The sequence below is a fragment of the Centroberyx gerrardi genome, chromosome 20 (genome assembly GCF_048128805.1).
Source record: "Centroberyx gerrardi isolate f3 chromosome 20, fCenGer3.hap1.cur.20231027, whole genome shotgun sequence".
In the NCBI taxonomy this organism is placed as follows: domain Eukaryota; kingdom Metazoa; phylum Chordata; class Actinopteri; order Beryciformes; family Berycidae; genus Centroberyx; species Centroberyx gerrardi.
In genome coordinates, this window is record NC_136016.1 from 7368168 (window position 1) to 7386889 (window position 18722).

General features: G+C 39.7%; 1 protein-coding gene across 1 annotated transcript in view; it reads right to left on the reverse strand.

Annotated features, from left to right (window-relative positions):
* Positions 1–18722, reverse strand: part of LOC139918500 (calcium-activated potassium channel subunit alpha-1) — a 76407-nt gene that overhangs the window by 11590 nt on the left and 46095 nt on the right. The window contains exons 9-20 of the mRNA XM_071907905.2: positions 17526–17617; positions 13397–13507; positions 13161–13266; positions 12952–13034; positions 12580–12649; positions 12348–12503; positions 12073–12182; positions 11588–11656; positions 11000–11086; positions 10232–10308; positions 7742–7915; positions 2276–2369 (exon numbers count right to left, since the gene is read on the reverse strand). Coding sequence (XP_071764006.1) covers positions 2276–2369; positions 7742–7915; positions 10232–10308; positions 11000–11086; positions 11588–11656; positions 12073–12182; positions 12348–12503; positions 12580–12649; positions 12952–13034; positions 13161–13266; positions 13397–13507; positions 17526–17617 — 1229 coding nt within the window. The remainder of the gene's footprint in view (positions 1–2275; positions 2370–7741; positions 7916–10231; positions 10309–10999; positions 11087–11587; positions 11657–12072; positions 12183–12347; positions 12504–12579; positions 12650–12951; positions 13035–13160; positions 13267–13396; positions 13508–17525; positions 17618–18722) is intronic.

The window sequence follows — 18722 nt, forward strand, 5'->3', positions numbered from 1 at the left end:
TGTAGCCGACATGACGTGTATGTCACGGCGTGGTCCGATGTGACCAAATGCGTTGTGACTTTCCACAATTAGATGTGTCTTATGACCCATCGAGGAGCCTATGGAAATAGTGTTAATTTCAGTGAGGTCGTCGTCAAAGTTCAACATGGGACTTTACTGAAACATCTGTAAAGAGGAGACAGTTGTACTTCCACAGCTGGTTGCTTTCATCACTTGTGCGGTTTATCACATTACACAGAGCAGAGATGTCTGTGAGTGTCATATCTATAAGTGCATTTCTTGACATTATAAATGATTGGCAATATAATTCACTATATATAGAGTGACAAATATGACAAGACTTCACACATCTGCATAACATAAGACCAAGTGCGTTCTAGAGGGAAGTATTGGCAGCTGAGAGTTAATACAAAACAGAAAATAGAAGCTAGACATGATGCATATTAAGTAGATTTTCTATTTCAGCATTTTCTCAGCCAGCATCACTAGCAGTAGGTTTACTGTAAAACTGTCCTGCTCCAACAGGCAGTGAGAGCAGACCAAGTCTTTGAAAATTCTCCCCATCATGCAAACTGACAAAGGCTTGCTTTTCAAAAACCCACAGCCAATCTGTTGATCATTACTTATTTACAAAGGCCTTGAGGCCCCAGGTCCTGTAAAAACACATTTGATATAGTATATACCCAGATGTTTTTTTCTCCGCTTGTAGCAATGAAGTATCCCTTAGGCTACCGCAGAGAATCCCTCTCCAATGTGCAGGCAGTGCGCATGCTGCTCCGACTATATGAAATCACACATCCACCTGTATCCTACAGTATATTAGCATGGCAAATAGATGGATTGGTTTGGTGGGTTGATATTTAGCTGAAGGCTATAACATGAAAAAAGCCTTGTTTTGTTACCCATGAGTCAGGAAGTCACCTGGAGCGATTCAACTTTGACACCACTTTGAACCAAATCAAACAAGGCCAAACGCCCCCCTGAAAAAACAGAGGCCAGAGATGAAAGAAAAAATTGCTAAATTATGTGCTAAAAACCAACTCTTCTCTGTGTACAAAGATGATTTCCTCATGCCCAGGGATTAGGCATGAGCACAGTTTGTTTATAAGTTACCAAATAGTATGAATGTAATAGTATGTAAAAGTATTTTACTATATTGCTGAACTATATTGTATGTCTCTGATAGTATTAAACTATATTGTTAACAATCATGAGTTACATTTCTGAATGCTATATAAATAGCAGCCACATCCGCAATGGGAAAATAAAGGTATCCGTCAGTGTTAATTCAGTTACATCTTACATTTGCACAATTCCTCTTTGTATAACTTATGCTGCAGGACTTCCCTGTTGCCTGGCTCGCCTGTTACACGGCACTTAATGACAACGACTATTATTATTATCATCCCTGTAATGGCTTCATGTGGAATAACGTTGCAATGTCGGGTCAAAATCAATAAACGCCTATTTAATTCTACGAGACAAGATAAAAGCAAGGTAGCATTCGAATTCACTTTTGATTGTGACGGTACATATCATCTGTGGCCTTACGTGCCGAAAAAGAGCTCAGAGGGATCCCGACAATAGATGAATCGCCTTGGGCTATCTATCCTTGAGAGGCTCTCTGATTGGTTGGTGCTGTCATTAGTGCCAGGGCTGTTTAAGAGCTGGGGTTTGTGCAGTTGGAGCTGGGTGGGTGTCACCTAAAACCTCACAGCACAGAGTCTCACTCATCTTCCATGAAAACAGCATCGAAGCTCTGTCATAACTGCACTGACGAGGAATATTCCTTAAGATCTTCTCCATCACGTTTTTTTTTTGAGATGAAGACTCAGGAGATAATCTTCACAATGCATAAAAACTAAACACACAGACAAATGTTGCAGGTACACTACCAGTCAAAAGTCTGGACACACCTGATTGAATGTTCTATGTTTTTCACTATCTTAAAGCCATTTTGATCAAAAGGCTTTTGCTTAAATGCTTGAAATTTGTTTCTTAGACAAATATAAATAGTGAAGTTGATGCCTATGTATGAATTTCTTTCCAAAGCCTTTTCCTTTCCATCAAGGCAAAGACAAAGCTACTTTAAAGAATCTAAAATATAAGATAGTTTTGATTTGTTTAACACTTTTTGGGTCACTGCATAATTCCATTTGTGTTATTTCATAGTTTCAATGTCTTTACTGTCATTCTAAAATTTGAAAAATAATAAAAATAAAGAAAAATGTGTGTGTTCAATGTTTTGACTTCACTGTCGTCACTGTTGTCCTACCTCATCATCTTGGGCGAGGAGTTTGGAGAGTTTCTCATGCCTCCGTTGCGTTGCTTTTTTTTAGGCGACAGCGCCGACTGTTGCTCCTCTTCGACTGCAAGTTACAGGCAATGGCGTGAGTGAGGGAATTAGCGAAAAGGCACACACAAAGTCTTATCAAAGCTCCAAAACAATCAGTGAGTGCAAAAGAGCAACACAACAGAATTAGAGGCCAGTGAATTCAAAGAGAGAAGACAATTCAGAATTACAGAGACACAGGATGGAAAGTGAGGTTGGGTGTACAACATGGAGTGGACGGGACGACCAGTGTGCTATGGAACAGTCCAATGTTTGCATGATGACAACAAGATGCATTAGCACATCATTTGCATGAGTGTGTATGAAGATGCAAACATGCTATAGTGCCATCATCACCCGTCATGCCAACTATGAATTGCCAAGGTCTAATCTGTTGGGTTCAGGGTTTTTATTCACTGCACACTAATCCAGAGAATTGTTGTAATCCTTACTATAGATCAAAGTAAGTAAGATTTCAAGTCACTCACAAAGGTTTATAGTATTCAGATTATGTAGGACCATAAATGCACGCAGGACTGCTGTGAATGTGCTTCAAAAACCATGCATAACTGTCATATTCCCATACCTTATTAGTTCCAATTTGTTTATTACAATCAAAGACTCGGATAGCTTATCTGCTGACCGTGCTCATCACTCACACACTCATCTAATTAAGATAATGACCCATAAATATCAAGAACACGACATTATAAATAAGGTTCCCTTTTGTGCCAATACTGAATCCACTCTGGATTGCTGGTCTTTCCTCATCTTGGGAGCGACGCCCTTGGCTCATGTAATTAGGTTGGTCCTTGTGCCAGTGTGATTTATGTACAGCTGAGATGCCCCTCGGACATTGTCTTTACCACTCCACCAAGCTGCACTGAGCTCTTCATAGGAAATGAATTACAAGTTTTACCCTCGAGTGAGAATAATCAGGCAAATATTTTCACAAGCTAATATCCCAGCTCCGGAAAACAACACTACTCTGTGGCTGTCACGGGTAAAATAAACAAAAGCAGCGAGCAAGTCGGTGTTTTCGCTAATCGCATTTTTTAACAGCCATCTTTTAAGTCGGGCACGGCTTGTTACGTGTCATGTTGCGGTACAGCGGCAAATAAGTCTGTGGCTCTTGAGTGCCTTTAAATGATGGTTCACACTGTCAACACAGGTTTCAGCAGGACCCTTCTTACAAAGAAACTAAAAGAGCCTGCATTAAAATTAATAATGTCTCAAGGATCATGCTCCTCTGGAGATGAACGCACAATTTCGAGCACCGCTAGCATGTCTGTGTGTGACACCGTAATGGAAAATGTTGAAGTACGGGGGGCTTCCAGTGGAGAGGGATGCTCCAACACACTGGTCCTTCACATCTTGCTCGGCCTGTTCAATATTTAATGTTTCACAGCTGACAGCTGCACACACTGGGTCATTAGTAAGGAATGCTACACATGCAACCGCTCCAGTCTCACAAGCACATGCTTTGGTTGTGGTGCTGAGCGCAGGCCTGCCGCACACGGGGGCTTGGGTTAGGTGTGTGTGTGTTGCGGGGGGGCTTACAGTGCCTGTGACTGAGTGTGGCGTTATTGGAGTGACTGGGGTGGTATCTGTATTTCACAGGCAGGCTACGTGCCCGCTGGAGTCGGCTGGCCTCCTCTGCCAAACATGGTAGCCGGCCCACCTGGCCCAGATCCCTGGAGCCCATGAAACTCAGTCTCAGGGCGGAGGGCTCACTGGGGGGCAGCAGGCTTCCCTTGCGGTTGTTTACCAGCGGGACAGACACGCCGGCTGCTCCGCTACGGGGCCCTCTATAGACCTCAATGGCCGAGTTGTGATTCATTTTAGCAGACTGGTATTGATAAGTCGATGATTTGATTAGGGGGTCATCCTTGACTGCTGAATGAAAAAGAGTCAAAATCAGCAGCTGTGCTATACAAGTTTATGGACTGTTTGCTTTTTTAATTCTTCAAATGAATCACGGGATTAGATTTGATTTAAAGTGACTTCAATAAGACCTGTGTTAATATAACATCTTATGACACGTATCATAATTAAAGCATAATCAGAGGTTTTGGGGGTAATTCTTTCTGGCATAAGAATGCTAATAGTTGAATAATTAAAAAACCTCATTTTTATTAAACACCACTTAACCGCTTGCTATAGCCTCCAATGAAATGTTGGATTTGACATTTACTTTGATATTCATAATAAACATGAATTAATAAATATGCTTTCAGGTGTTCCAGTAATTGTTCTGCCATAAGAACAGAGAGGTGACAATGTGAAGTTACAGCCATTAACTATGTAATTCATGTTTGTGGGAGGAATAAGTTTGATATCCGTTCAACTATGTGAAGTTTGAATGCAGTTTATCGGTGTTCTAGTAGAGATAATTCCAGTAAAGCTAACAACATAAAGTGGGCAAAAGAGGAAGAAAAAAAGTGTCTCGGCTCCTCCAAAAACTGGCTGGGAGCTAAAACTGGAGAATAGAGATGATTATTTCAACAGTCAGCTGTCTAGCAGATTATCCTCCCTGCTCCAGACCTCCACTATTCATCTGCCCCATGTCAAACATGCACAGCACTTCTCCAGGACAACACATTGTGGCAGATTTGCTGCCTATCACAGATCCCGTTATAGTGGATGGCCTGCAAGGTTCACACTCCTCTGCTGGCTAGATGAGAGAATACTCTAGCTACACTTAATGTTTCAATATCCTTAATGCAACCTGGCTTTTCTCTAGAAATTAATCTCCAATAGACTTTTGAATAAATTGTGGCATATTTTAGATTTTAATGTTTTTTGTTATTTTTTCCAACAATATCCAACAGCCAGAGGCACACTGAAGCAGTAGCACCATCTACTGCTGAGCTGCAATTGATACCCAACATAAACCATTCAAAATCACTTCCCTAATGCTTTGCATATGTAAAACATAATGATGGACTTTTTGTCAGACATGTCAAGCGAGCTGATGTGTAGTGTAACAGAGCAATGAGGAGCAAACAGGAAAATATGGAGGATTAGAAACAGTACAAATGGTGATATAGCCAAGAATGCACAGTGAAAGGGTTAGAAACAAATGACAAAACAGAATGGAAATCAAAACTTACTTGATTTGATATATCCATTATAGCTATTTTTAGCTGAGAAAAATGCAGAGACAAATGAGAGGTTACAAGGAAGAACAGGTTGTAATGAGAGCAAATTATAAATGACAACTGGGAACTGAAGGTTGAAATGGTTGCAAAGCCTGCTGGCATTGAGGTGCAGGGATTTCTCTTTAAGGCACTGTAACAATGAGGGGTGCCTTGAAGACCATGGGCAAAGCAATGGGAAATAAAACAGTCAGTTAAGAATATGGTTTGCAGTAATGCTGTCAGTAAGCTTAAATGGTGAATCATTGTGGATTGTTTGTAGATAAAGTCACCTGCTGAATATTAATAGTCACATCCGACACATGAAAATAGACCTGCACCAACATGTAGGTAAGTAGGTTTGCATGGTTTAAAAAGTTTGATTTTTTTTTTATGCTACACTGAGATGTCGTAGAACTAAGTAGTCTAGAAAACATGGAGCAGTATCTTTTACTCAAGTAATACAATATATGTTTTTGTTCGAAAGTCTGTAGTGTTGTGCTCATTTTTTAGTCCTCTTCCCCAAAAGCTGAGTGTGTTTCACATTCCTCTGGACTGCCTGAGACAACCTTGGACGCATGGAACTTTCTGTGAGTCAGTTTTTTGGACCCGAGAGTCCCACATGTTCATTAGTACCTTATTTCAACCCCTTGCTTACAATAAAGGTCATGCATTGAGCTTAAGGCAGGACAGTGACAGCGATGTTCAAACAGGGACCTTGCTGGTCCTGGCATCTGTCGCCTGCAATCGGTGGGCGCGAGCAGAGTCACAGGACTAACAGGCTAGCATCTGTCCCACAACGAAAGAGAAAGAGAGGGGCGGGGGCACTCGGCTGCCTGGTGGTTAGGAACTGTCAGGCCGAGTTTCATGACAACCGGTAGCACTCCAAAAATGAAAATGCAAACATAATTTCCATGTCAGGCCGTATAAGGCCTTGCTTTCCGTGTGTCCCGCACCATGTCGACAGCGACTCTGCAGCTCTCCTCTAGCTCAGCTGGCCAGGCGATCCCCATAGCACATAACCCTGCAAGACATGTGGAGGGGTCGGAACGCCCGGAGACGTTCAACTATACACTGAACGGTCTTTGATCAAGAGACATCCGCTAAAAATGTATGACAGCCTACAATGCATTCCAGCAAATTGTAACAACGCATTGCAAAATCAAACACACTCTGAATGCCCCGATTCTTAGATACTTCAATACGATTTCATGTGCCTCGAGTTCAGCCCTCTGGCTTTAAAGGGGAATAACACTCAATTTCAGAATTCATATGCAATTCAATTCAGTTAAATCCAATCCAATTCAATTATATTCCCCTTACAATTCTATCAAACCGCACACCAGAGCTGCTCCATTGGCAATGAATGGGAGACTGGTTTGTAGACTGAATATGTATTTAAGCTTTTACCTCCACTGTTTTTTAGGCTTTTGATCTTAATTTTTTATAAAACCAGTAACATCAGTGATATTAACCGGAATAAGTCCTCATATCCCCAGAAAATCCCCCTGGCTGCTCTCAAAGCCGCCTTTTACACATTTTCAAATTAATTCTCAATGGACACACAAATATGGCAGATTCAGAGCAGGACATCCTGTTCATATCTCTGGCTAGAGGGGACAGTAGTGAAATATTGTGATTAAAAGGGTGTCACTCGGGTCACCCTCTGCCGTGACATCATTACACCCTTCATATGCTCCTATCAAAACAAGTCATTTCAAGAAATGCTGTGCAATTATCTCCACCAGTCACAATGGACACCAAAATGAAGTTTGGGTGTGCAGGAGGAGGTTGAGGGTGGGGAGGTGCAGCTGTACAGGTTTCATGGCAGGAATCAGTTGTAACTGTTTGAAAATGTTGTGTTCGTTGGTGAGGTCTTATGTGAAGCATTGTAAAGGCTCGCTCCAGACTGCCACATTACATCTACTATTTAAGTCGTATTAGTGTTATTCAAAACAGATAATCTCGGCAATTATTTGCATTATTCACTGGTGAACTATTTCAAACTACATGTTCAATTTGAATTCACATTCTCTGACAAAACACCAGCAAAACATACATATTACAGCATGCTCCACGACACCTACAGCAGCCAAATCCAAAAGTAGCAACACAGGGCGAGCTAGGGCACCGGCTAGCTAAAATCATGACGCTAAAGCAACACTGCGGCTAGGGCTAGAAAGCACACAAGCTAAGGAAACATTGTACTAAACTACATATACACAGTGTATGTTACAAACACAAAACAGCGTGTGTCGTGTCGACAACTTACAGGCACGTATAGTGGCCGAGCAATCATTAACAGAGACAGCAGAGAGTGGAATGTCGCGCTGAGGGGCGTCCATGTTACAATGCACATTAACTGGCATGCACGAGCAGTCACGCTCTGAACGGCCGCAATCAAAACAACATGCCAGTCTCATTCTCTTGTAGGCGGACGTCTTGGCTACAGTCATAGGTTCGGATGAGAGGAGGAGAGGAAAAGCAGGTTAATGTTGAGGGTCGCTCTGGAGGAAGAAGGGACAGAGGCAAGACAGAGGAAGGAAGGCTACTCCTTTAAACTTTGTCTTAAGAGCATGCTCATTAAAACTTTAGATATTAACTTTTGTAATATGAAGTGAAAAAGCATAAGTATACGTATATCTCAGTAAGATAAAGGAGATCTTCAGTTGGGTTCATTTCTGGGACTGTTGGGTGAAAATTAGGTCAGAAGGTCTTGTGGTTTGGAGGGTAAACATGTGACATGGGTGAGAGTGGGGAAGGGCAGGTCATGAATTTCTTCCGCAGAAGAAGAAACGAACATCTCTCAGGAACCCTCTATTGGCTTCCTGACTTCACCCCTAACCCTAAAACCCTAACCTCTACATGACCCATACAAGTTCCACGCTATATACCCATCATGCAATGAGACATCACTTGTGCATGTATTGTATCGCAACTCTTCAATAGATTTTTTTACTTGTTTCTAATTGTATCTGAGTACTGCAGCTGTGGGGCAAGACAACAGAGGCTTCGAAAAAAATGGTTGAAATAAATGTCACAATGCCTCACATAAAACAACACTGTAGCCAACGCACTATAAACAGTTTTCTGGGCTTCGTGATGGAAGTCCCAACACTTGTGCAGAACTGTATGAGACCATAATTCCATCTGACATTCTGAAATAACACATACTGCACAACAACTTTGCAGTTCTTCCCAAAAAAAAAAAAAAAAAGTAGAAAACAGATGCAGTGGGGAAAGCCTTGTCGACACCACTGTGAATCACATCAGCTGGTGTTATACGTCAAATGTATTATTCCTTTATCAAACAGCTACAATGAGAAATGTTTCCTAATTTCTCATCTGTCTCAAGCGGTGCTGTGCTCCAGTAATAGGGATGTTGTGTTTTTGGGGATACTGTCGAAGGACTGTGGGGCCATCTGGTGGTGAGCTGCAGTACAACTGATTCAAGCACGCACAAGTGATATGGTGTTAATGCTCAGTGAAGTTAAAACTTAATATTTTCCAAGATGATGGATTGCTGCAGGAAGTCACACAACTCATTTTTTTTTTTTATCATTTTCCAAATGATAAAGGATACATTTGTACTGTAGGTATTGCATGCTCAACTGTTTATCCTTTTGCCTCTTGGTGTCTTTTGAGAAATTTTGTCACAGTTGTTGGATTTTTTTTTTCTTTTTTCCTTGATTTGAAAGCGGCGTACACAGAACATACAGGAGGGATGCAGGCAGCATCAACCATTGTACATGCAACATTTACAGTACAGTCAAACAGGTTGCTTATATCGGGGGTAGCAGGCTGTGTTTTCGGGGGGTTGACATGAATCCATATTACTCACAATATATCACTATAAAAGTGAATGTTTAAGAAAGTGTGTCAAGTTCCAAAGCAGCAGGAAGAGAATACATCAAATGTTAGGGTTAAGTAGTAGTTGTTAAGGTAACAGACAAGACAAACTGCAGTAAATCCGAGTGAGAAAAGGATGACAGTGTGATACGAGGCTTTCTAAAGTCTAGACACACACGGGCCACCCAGGTACCTGGTGTTAACAGTCTCTCTGAATGCCTGTTAGCATCACAAAGTTATTCTTCAAGTGTCAATGAAGTCTAAGAGTGGAAACAACTACTCTACACAAATTAAAAACAACATAGCCAACATCTAAACAGGCAAAATTTTAGATTTAGTTCACAGGTGGTTTAAAAAAAATGTGGTTTTGATGGGAAGCTACATGTGTTAAGCGTGTTTTTCCCACTTAGGTCCACCTTTCTTTGTGCATCTGTAACAGGTGGGAATCACATGGAAACGATTATATGCTACAGATGCAGATTAATTCTCTATCCTCAGGTTTTGTCCCATCAGGAGAAGACAAGCGGGACGGCTACCCAGGCAGCCCAAAAGGGAAGAATAAACAATTAATTTATCAAGAATCAGGTATTAATATCAAAAGTCACAAACAGGGTCCAAACATTAGGTTTTAAGAGGGAAACCTGCAGTGACCCTGTTTGTTTTGGCTGCATAAAGAACACCATGCAGTGACCTTTCTTCATGCACAGGTTACAAGGTTTCATGAGGTGAATAATTAATGCAGGAACTAAGTGGTTTGGACAAGTGGCTATGTAGGTCATGTAAAGACAATATCACACCGCTAGGCTAACGCTACCTCGATGCTGTTTCACTTCAGTGTGCGAGGGCTTCTTAATGAAGACAAACAACCTCTCCAACAAGACATAATGTTTCTGCATGTAATCGGAACACTTACATTTCTTGCAGCCACATTTCTTTATCCGTTTGGGATCTGTAATGTCATCGTGGCAGGCTTTACAGTAAAACAATGCCCTGTGGAAAAAATGAATTCTATATCAACCAAATCATCTGAATTTGTTGTTCATAAACATTTAAATATTCCATAGGTCAACAAATTATTTTAATCAAGGCAAATCAGTAATGGACACCTCAGGCTTAGACACTGAAATTTTCAAGTTTGAACTGAAGACTATTGATTCAAGTGGAAAAACATGGCATTTATGTGGTGGAATAGTAAAGCAACCCATATAAAGGATCACCTTGATTAATTAAATTAATTATATTTAATCCCTGGTACTACTTCATGCCTAAATAATATCTATATATAATAATAAATATATATATATAATATGATATATATTTAATAATAATGCTTTCTGTAAGCAATTCAGGTACAGTAAGTATTCTGGGACTATTATAAGATGTATAAGATGATATTTTCTTATTCGTTAATTTTTTTCTTTATATATTTATTTATTTTTTATTTCATTATTATTTTCCTCTGATAAAAGACCATCCAGTGAGGCTGCTCTTCCAGCACATATTTCAGAATTTCAGAACACCTCAGGGGAAAAGCTATATATTACTAAATATTTACAATCATTTGAAGTCTGGGCAAGTCATCTTTACATACTCCTTACTTACTGTAACATAACTGAAAAACAAGGCAACAAAAGGCCCCCTATCAGGATTCTAGGCACTCTGCGCGTCTCAGATCTCATACCTCTTCACTTCTTTGGCATCACTGGCAATGAAGAAGCCCAAGGTTCCTTCCTGCATTTTCACGTGGTTCCCAGGGTTTATCAGGGTGCTGTGAGGATGCAAAGACCACAGTTGTTACAGTGGGAAGTTATAGCACACATTTTGCAAGGCTCTGCAGCAATCACTGGCACTGGTACAGGTTGGCAGGATTAGTTACAGCAACTCATCTGGAAGCACTGCCTCTGTATATTAAATTAAGTTGATGAATGCAGATACAAGTGGCACTTCAACTGGTTTACTGGTAAAATGAGCATCAGTGCATGAGAGAAACCACTGAAACAAAGCTTGAACAGTGCTTGAAGAAAGCTGTCAAAAACTGCACCTTCCCCATTAATTAGGCAGAATATTATCAGAACGCTCCATGATGTCTGTGAATGAGAAACTAATTCAGCACATTTTGTATAGCACATTGTGTTTGCAGTCAAACAGATAACCTGACTCAAAGTAACTTGATCACTGAAAGCAAACACTTGCGCACATTAACATTTCTGTATCCATGAATTTTAATGCCTTCAACAATCCCTGCTACACAATCCACTGGAAGCCTTACCTGCTTTCCCTTTGATCAGACTTGTACTCTATAGCTATCAGTAGTAGCTTTAGCTTCACATAGCAGAGTCTGCGAAAGAAGATGATGATATAATTAGGCCTCATGTGCACTAAAGTGTTTTTACTAAGTGTTTTGATTTCATTTTAGCTTTGAGCCTTCAGTTGACAAATCCACTGGTTGCAACAACAATGTTTTAATATGGAAATTCTAAGACTTGGCTCAAAAGTCTCTACAGTTACAGTGTCATTGGCTTCATTTTTTTTTACATTGTGATGATTGACTATGTTTTTTACACCTTGAGAATTTGAACAATCACAAAAAAGTTGTAAAAACTACTGAACAGAACAAAACCTCTGAAATTGGTACATGTGTACTATGTCTACGAAACACAAAATGAAAAGAGTAGAAGAGAAAACAGAAGAGCGGGACACAATGACAAGGGCAACTCTTAATAAAAGAGGCCAGTACTTCTTAAGTGTACTTACTCGCAAATGACAGGGAAAGACAAGCCCACGAAGGCACTAGACAGGTACTCTGTGTACATTTCATTGGCGACTCCCTCTAGGTAATACTTCTGCCACGTATCCTCCTCAATCTAGAACCAAGACACAAATACAGAAGCAGACGATCTCTTATCATTACAAAAAAATGAGACTCATCTGGGATGGTCATTATCATTTATTCAGAGAATGTTTATGTCAGTCTTAACTCTTGACAATAATCCAGTGAGTACAGATGGACAAATATGACTTGTGGCTACCTTGATGAAGGACCTCATGGAGAACAGGTTGGCCAGCATGGTGGACAGGCCCTGAGCCAGGCAGCTCTGGGCGATGAAGCCCAGCTTCAGCTCAGCAAGGCAAATGGCATCGTCCCCCTCTTTCCAGTTCCAGCTCGGGATGTTCAGAAGGTGAGCCTGGGAGAAGAAATATTAAGATTAGTTTGCTTTGCAGAACTATAAAATGCTGTTTGTAGTTAGAGCTTGTACCAACCTTGTTGTGGTACTGCAACATCTGGGTGATTATCCTGATCTTTGGATGGTAGTTCTTGATAGATATTACTCTAATGCAGGATACAAGGACCAAAAGAAAATGAGAACACTAATAACTTCTGCAGCACATTTTTCAACTAGTAATTTCAGATGACCACAGGAAAATCCCTAAAATTAATTGAGAAAATAGGTTCTGCAATTTCCACGTCAACAAGAAAGCCATTACAACTTTGTCTCTGGACTCACAACTTTCACCACTCTTAATACTTGTATTCCAAATAAAAAAAACACACAAATTCCCTTGCATTTTTTCTCAGAAGCAGCAGCAAAACTGAGCATAATTGCTCACAGAAAGACCCTGCAGGAGGCTCACCTCATGATGTTGGACGCATCTTCAGCATCAGGGTCTGCGCAGTATTTATTGGCTAAGATCAAACAGGCATCTGCTGATTCAATCTGAACACAAGATCAGAGACAGCGAATGGACACCAGGCACAAACTGCAGTAAAATACAGACTCTACGGACACCAGAACACAGTTTCCCTTAGAGCCACTAAGGAAGCAGTATTATCTGTCAGTTACCTTGACTCTGGCCAGATCGTGTGGGTTCAGGACAGACCCTTGGTAAAACTCCACCTGGGTGAAGTGGCGCTTAAACAAGGCTTCCAGCTCAAGATTAGGGGAAATACTGAGAAACAAGAGGAGAGTGTATCTTAAAATCTAAGGAGAAATACTATTTTAGATGATTCTTATTCCTTGTAGAATTAAATTTGACTTTTTTTCAGGGATACGTGTGTAAAAAATTACTTTGTACTTACTTATGGAGAAAAACAATTTCTACATTGACATCATCCCTGTCCTTGTGTAGGAAGTCTTTTAGAAAGTTGGACACACTCTCAAGTGTTATATGACCACAGACCACGATGTGCCTGGAAAACGAGGTGCAGAGTAACGATGAAACTAAACGGCAGTCGGAATAAGAGTTAACAACATAAAAATAAAAAAAATACATAAAAATCCTAGTTTCATCTTCATCTTTGCTCTGGAATCAAATGTTGATTCTGAGATGAGAGGGAGGTAATGGAAAATGAAGGACAAACAGTGATTCCCAAACTAAATCTGTAAGGAAAATAATGCAAATCATGGTACAGGAGGGAGGAGAAGTGATGTTTGTGAGGACAGGTGGATTTGATATTAATGCTGTGATACATGGGGACTGAATGAGAGGAGGTCAAAGAGCACTATGGATTTCAGCATCAGATTATAAAGGATCAGAGTTTGCTTAGCTGGAGATTATGTAAACGCCACACTGTGTGTCGAGCATCCCACACGTCAGAGATGTAGCCTCTATTTAAGGTTAAGGAAACTCCCTGCAATTTATTTGTCTCTTTATTTGTTTGTTCATCCAAGAAATAGATTTGAAAATGTCTTCTTATAGGAGACAGAAGAAAAGCAGAGAGGGACAGAAATAAACAGGTATAGCTGGGAATCAAACCCTGACCTACACATGGAATAGTGTGGAGGTCGCCCACTTCATATAAAGCACAACAGAAGCCACAAAAGCTCTCTTTATGATTCTTTTTTTTTTTTAAATAACTTTGCTGCTACAAGGTCTTTGTCTAAGTGTGATGCTTCAACTTCGGTCATGAGAAACTCTCTGCACAGTCTAGTTTACTGAATTTAACTGGAATGTGGGTGTTCTTATTGGGTATTAATAAAATCATTTTTGATTAAAATAAAAATAAATTGATTTGATTTAATATCTTGGTTTAATTTTATAGTAAACAGTGTCCTCTTTCAGTATGTTGTACTATTTATTTAACAATAACAATTATACTTTATGAGTAATGTATGCAGTTTCCTGCATACATTTCCTGAAAAGTGTTCAATGTAGAATGTAGAGTGATAGTAGTGACAGGCATGAAGGAAGCACATCAAGAAAAAAGATAGAAGGAAATAGAAAAAAGGAAAAGGGGAAAAAATCAACAAAGAATTTATTAGCAGTAACCTTACATGTCGATTTGTCTAGAACAATAAATATTGCTTCATTATGGATATTGTCATGAATAATAAACACAGCAACTTAATGTAGGACCTGATATGAACTGTCCCGCTGTGAATTAGCTCACCTAGACATTACAAAATAGAGACAGAGGCAATTTCATGTAAATTAAGGCCAGAAATTGAGTAGGGAGCCAAAGACGGCAAAATGTTCAGCTAAAAACTGCATTCACAGCTTCTGAACTTCTCTAAACAGTTAAAAATGTGGCGGTTGCTGGTGAAATGTACTTAATGCAATTACCTGCAATGTTTGCTATTATAAAGCCTGTGATTTTAACATCTATTACAAACATGGAATGGATAATGCTATTGTAAAGCATTAAGTAATGAGCTGGCTTTTGCTTCAACTCCCTATGATCACCATAAGAAAGAAAACCTCTCATATACAGTAGAAATCAGTGGGATGAAGAATGATTGTTAATATTCATTTTACCTATGATAAATATATATAAGGACATAATATGAAACAAGATACAAGACCAATGGGATGCATTTTAGTCTGAACCTATAACACACCAGATCTATTGTACTCATGTTTGTAAGTTTTCTACAAAATAGAGCAACAAAAGAAGCAAAGACTTGGTTTAAGAGCCTGTCCCAAACCAAGTCTGACTTCTGCACAACAAAGTGAATGCCTAAAAAACACTAGAAGCAAGCTAAAAGAAGCCATATTTCGTTCAGAGGGCTGAGGCAGCCATGGATCTACTGGACGGCAGAATCTCACTACATCTTGAGAAACAGTGGCAAAGCTTGGGACAAGAAGGTGTATAATGCTTATCTCAAGATTGTATTTAGCCTGTAGGGTGTAGGTCGGACTGAAGATAAAGGCCAAGAATGTACAGCAGCGAAGCGAGGGACAAGAGACAAGCAGAGCGGGACAAAAATCTGTTTTTCCAGTGAGGAAAAAACAAAAATCAGCGAGAAGCAAGCAATGGCATGCAAGACCAGATGTATGAGGTGGGTTATCTTATTAATAATCAATACAAGTGAGCCTGAGTTTATCATTTTGTCATGATTGCTTATGGTACCTTGTTGCTCTCTAGAGGGCATTGCCTTTATCTTTGGTGTCTATAATGATCTGTATGGAGTTTGATCATAATTGTTTCTTTTTCCGAAGTGTTAAAGCCTGTCAGTGGCATCCAAAACAAATAGATTCTAGAAAGATATGACACCTGCAAAGGGAGTATTGTACTGTGTGTGCAGTTGTTGCCTGTTCTTTACAATACATAATAATTGAGGACTGGGCCTTTAACGAAACAGCAACATGCTGACGTCTCTCATGCTTGTTAAATTGCATTGATGAATTTGAGATTCCCCTTAAGGCTCAAATCCAAATTGTAGGGTTTGGTTGGGTGTGAGTGGAGATGGGATGAACAACATGAAAACCTTGTGGGGGACGGGGAAGATGTATGGCTTACAAACACAGAAACAGGCACAAATGTACATGTAAGCAGCCTAATAGACACAATAAAAACGTGTAGGATTTTCTCGAAATACATCATTGTCAAATAAGCTGTGATAATGACTGTCTGTGCTACATCCAGAGGCTCCTGCGAGCTGCTGTCTGTCAGCATGTGTCATTATTTCCCCTCGCTGCTGTTTCTGATGCAAATTTTCCCACTCTTCCCTGTATCATGGGAAGCTGAGCCTGAGCAGTTCCATATTGGACCAAATATAAGCATAAAGCAGATAACTGGGGAAACTGTTTGTTATAGTAACTAGGGTTAGACTGATATCTGGACAATATTGGCCTTTTATGAAATATTGGATATCAGTCTATAAAACCTGTAATGAAATTTGTTTTTCTTTTCATGTTATTTGTTAATTTAATTGTTCAATTATGTTTTTGTAAATTAATTTTTCATTTAAAGGGACACCAAACACAGAGAAAACTTTTGACATCTACTGGTAAAAGCATGCTATTGCAATCTAATTGCAACCTGCTATTGGCCAATCTTGGTTAACTGTGATGGAGGTTACCTGGTTTGTCATGGATCAGGCAATAGCAACCAAGATCAGCCAATAGCAGATTGCAATTGCAATAGCATGCTTTTTTAAGCAGTAGATGTCAGTCCAATCTGAAAAGTAGTCTCTCTGTCTTTGGTTTCCCTTGTATCCCAGATTTCCCCTATCATTTAATCAGTGGGTGGGTCACCCCAGAGATTAAGCTGCTAACCCTAACAGAATTTCATTAGTCAGAGTTTTAGTGTCTCATGATGGTCTAAATGCTGTTTCAGAGGCTTTTCCACCCAGACAAGAATACAATTCTGGAGGAAATACTGACTACTTGTCAAATTTGAAGATATTGGATATTGCTACAAAATATCATCTATCAGTAGCATGTGTCATCCCAATTTATTTCACAGTGATGGATCAATGAGAAAATCCTACACATACCATCTTTGAGCATGGCAAATACTTAAAAGCAGACATTCATTCATGTCAAGCAGTGATGACAGCTTGCACACATACAAAAAAGCAACAGCATACAATAAGCTTTATACAGTAATCATGGCCAAGTTCTTCAGTCAGTGTGACTTTAGTAGTGCTAAATAAATAATTGAGATCATTACATCTCAGATTACAACTTTCATGATATGCATTTATTTCTGCAAAATCAGGGTATATCGCCTCTTTATGAGAGGGTCACTTGAGTCACACAAAACCACACCATTAAATTTTTTATTCTGTTTTATTTGTTTGACTTACTTTCTGCCTCTGGTCGAGTTATAACTCCCTCCGTATTTCTTCCGATTAAGGATGAGAGCAGCAATTTCTGGCACGTAGCGAGCAAACATGGCCTACATGCATGAAAAAGAAAAAGAAAAGGGCATGCAGAGAAGGTTCTACTGCGGCGGAGGCAGTAGAGCCTCCTAGAATACTTACTTTCTCCCATTAACCGCACTATAGGAACCACCATATTTCTTGCGGTTTCCTATTAACTCTATGATTTCAGGGACGTAGCTCGCAAACATGGCCTAAGGAGAAGATAGGAGACAGAAGAAGAGACTAAAAAAAAGATAGGCAAAAGAAGAGCAGGTCCTCTATTTTTGCTTAAGAGATATCCGTAAAATCTGAAAGAGGAATACTATGTGCAGGAATAGTGTTAATATCTATTTGTTAACAGGGGAAAAAAAGAGAAAGGAAATAAAAAAAAAAAAGTGTGCAAATCATTCAAGTTAGTCGATTATGATTGGAAGAAAATTGTGCAGAATGTAGCCTGAAATTATATCACGGTTACATTGCAAATATTGAAAAAAAAGTATGGAGGATGAAAGAAAAGGAAATTGTCAAGCCATCGTTTACGGATATTAGAAGAAAAGAAAAATCAAGCAGGGAAAAAAAAAATGACACAGCTGACGGGCGGTAGGCTACGTCAATCTGTGGTAGAAAAATTAAAGTGGTAAAAAATTAAGAAAAAGCCTTATGTGCCATGTTTCGTCCAACAAACACACATGCCGGGTTGATTTGAATAGTGCAGCCAAATGGACGGCAGACATTGTGTTAACTCACTATGAGAAAAAGGGAAACTCTACTTCTGTTGACTCTTATAGAAGCGTCAGTGTGAGCGCTTTCATTTATAAAGCCACAGCAATTATATTTTGTTTTTGTTTCACGCACTATATCCTCTTTCAGAAAATCATATCATATTGCTAAAGCCACTGCTAGATAATACTGTGGGATTGAGGATAACAGTGTCCTCTCAATAACCTTTGGCTCCTGTTCCTAAAAATACACACTTTCTGAGCACTAGATCAGGAATGACAGTGGGACATTCTTCTTTAGATGGAATTGTTTCATCAGCACATTATTACACTGTAACATCTGTGCATTGTGCCTTGCATTCCGTACTGTGCTATAAATATGTGTGAGTGTCAGACGGGGAGATTGAGGCGCTACATCCATCATGCTGGCCTATAAATCATCCCCTGTTCATTGTGTTTGTTGGAAAGGAGGGGAGGGAAACAGCAGGGTGGAGCCACCTGAAACCGCAGTGCTTTTACAGTTAATAACAGATCGGATCAATTGTTGAACATACTGGACAAATAAATATGTAACATAGCATAACATAACTTCAGCTTA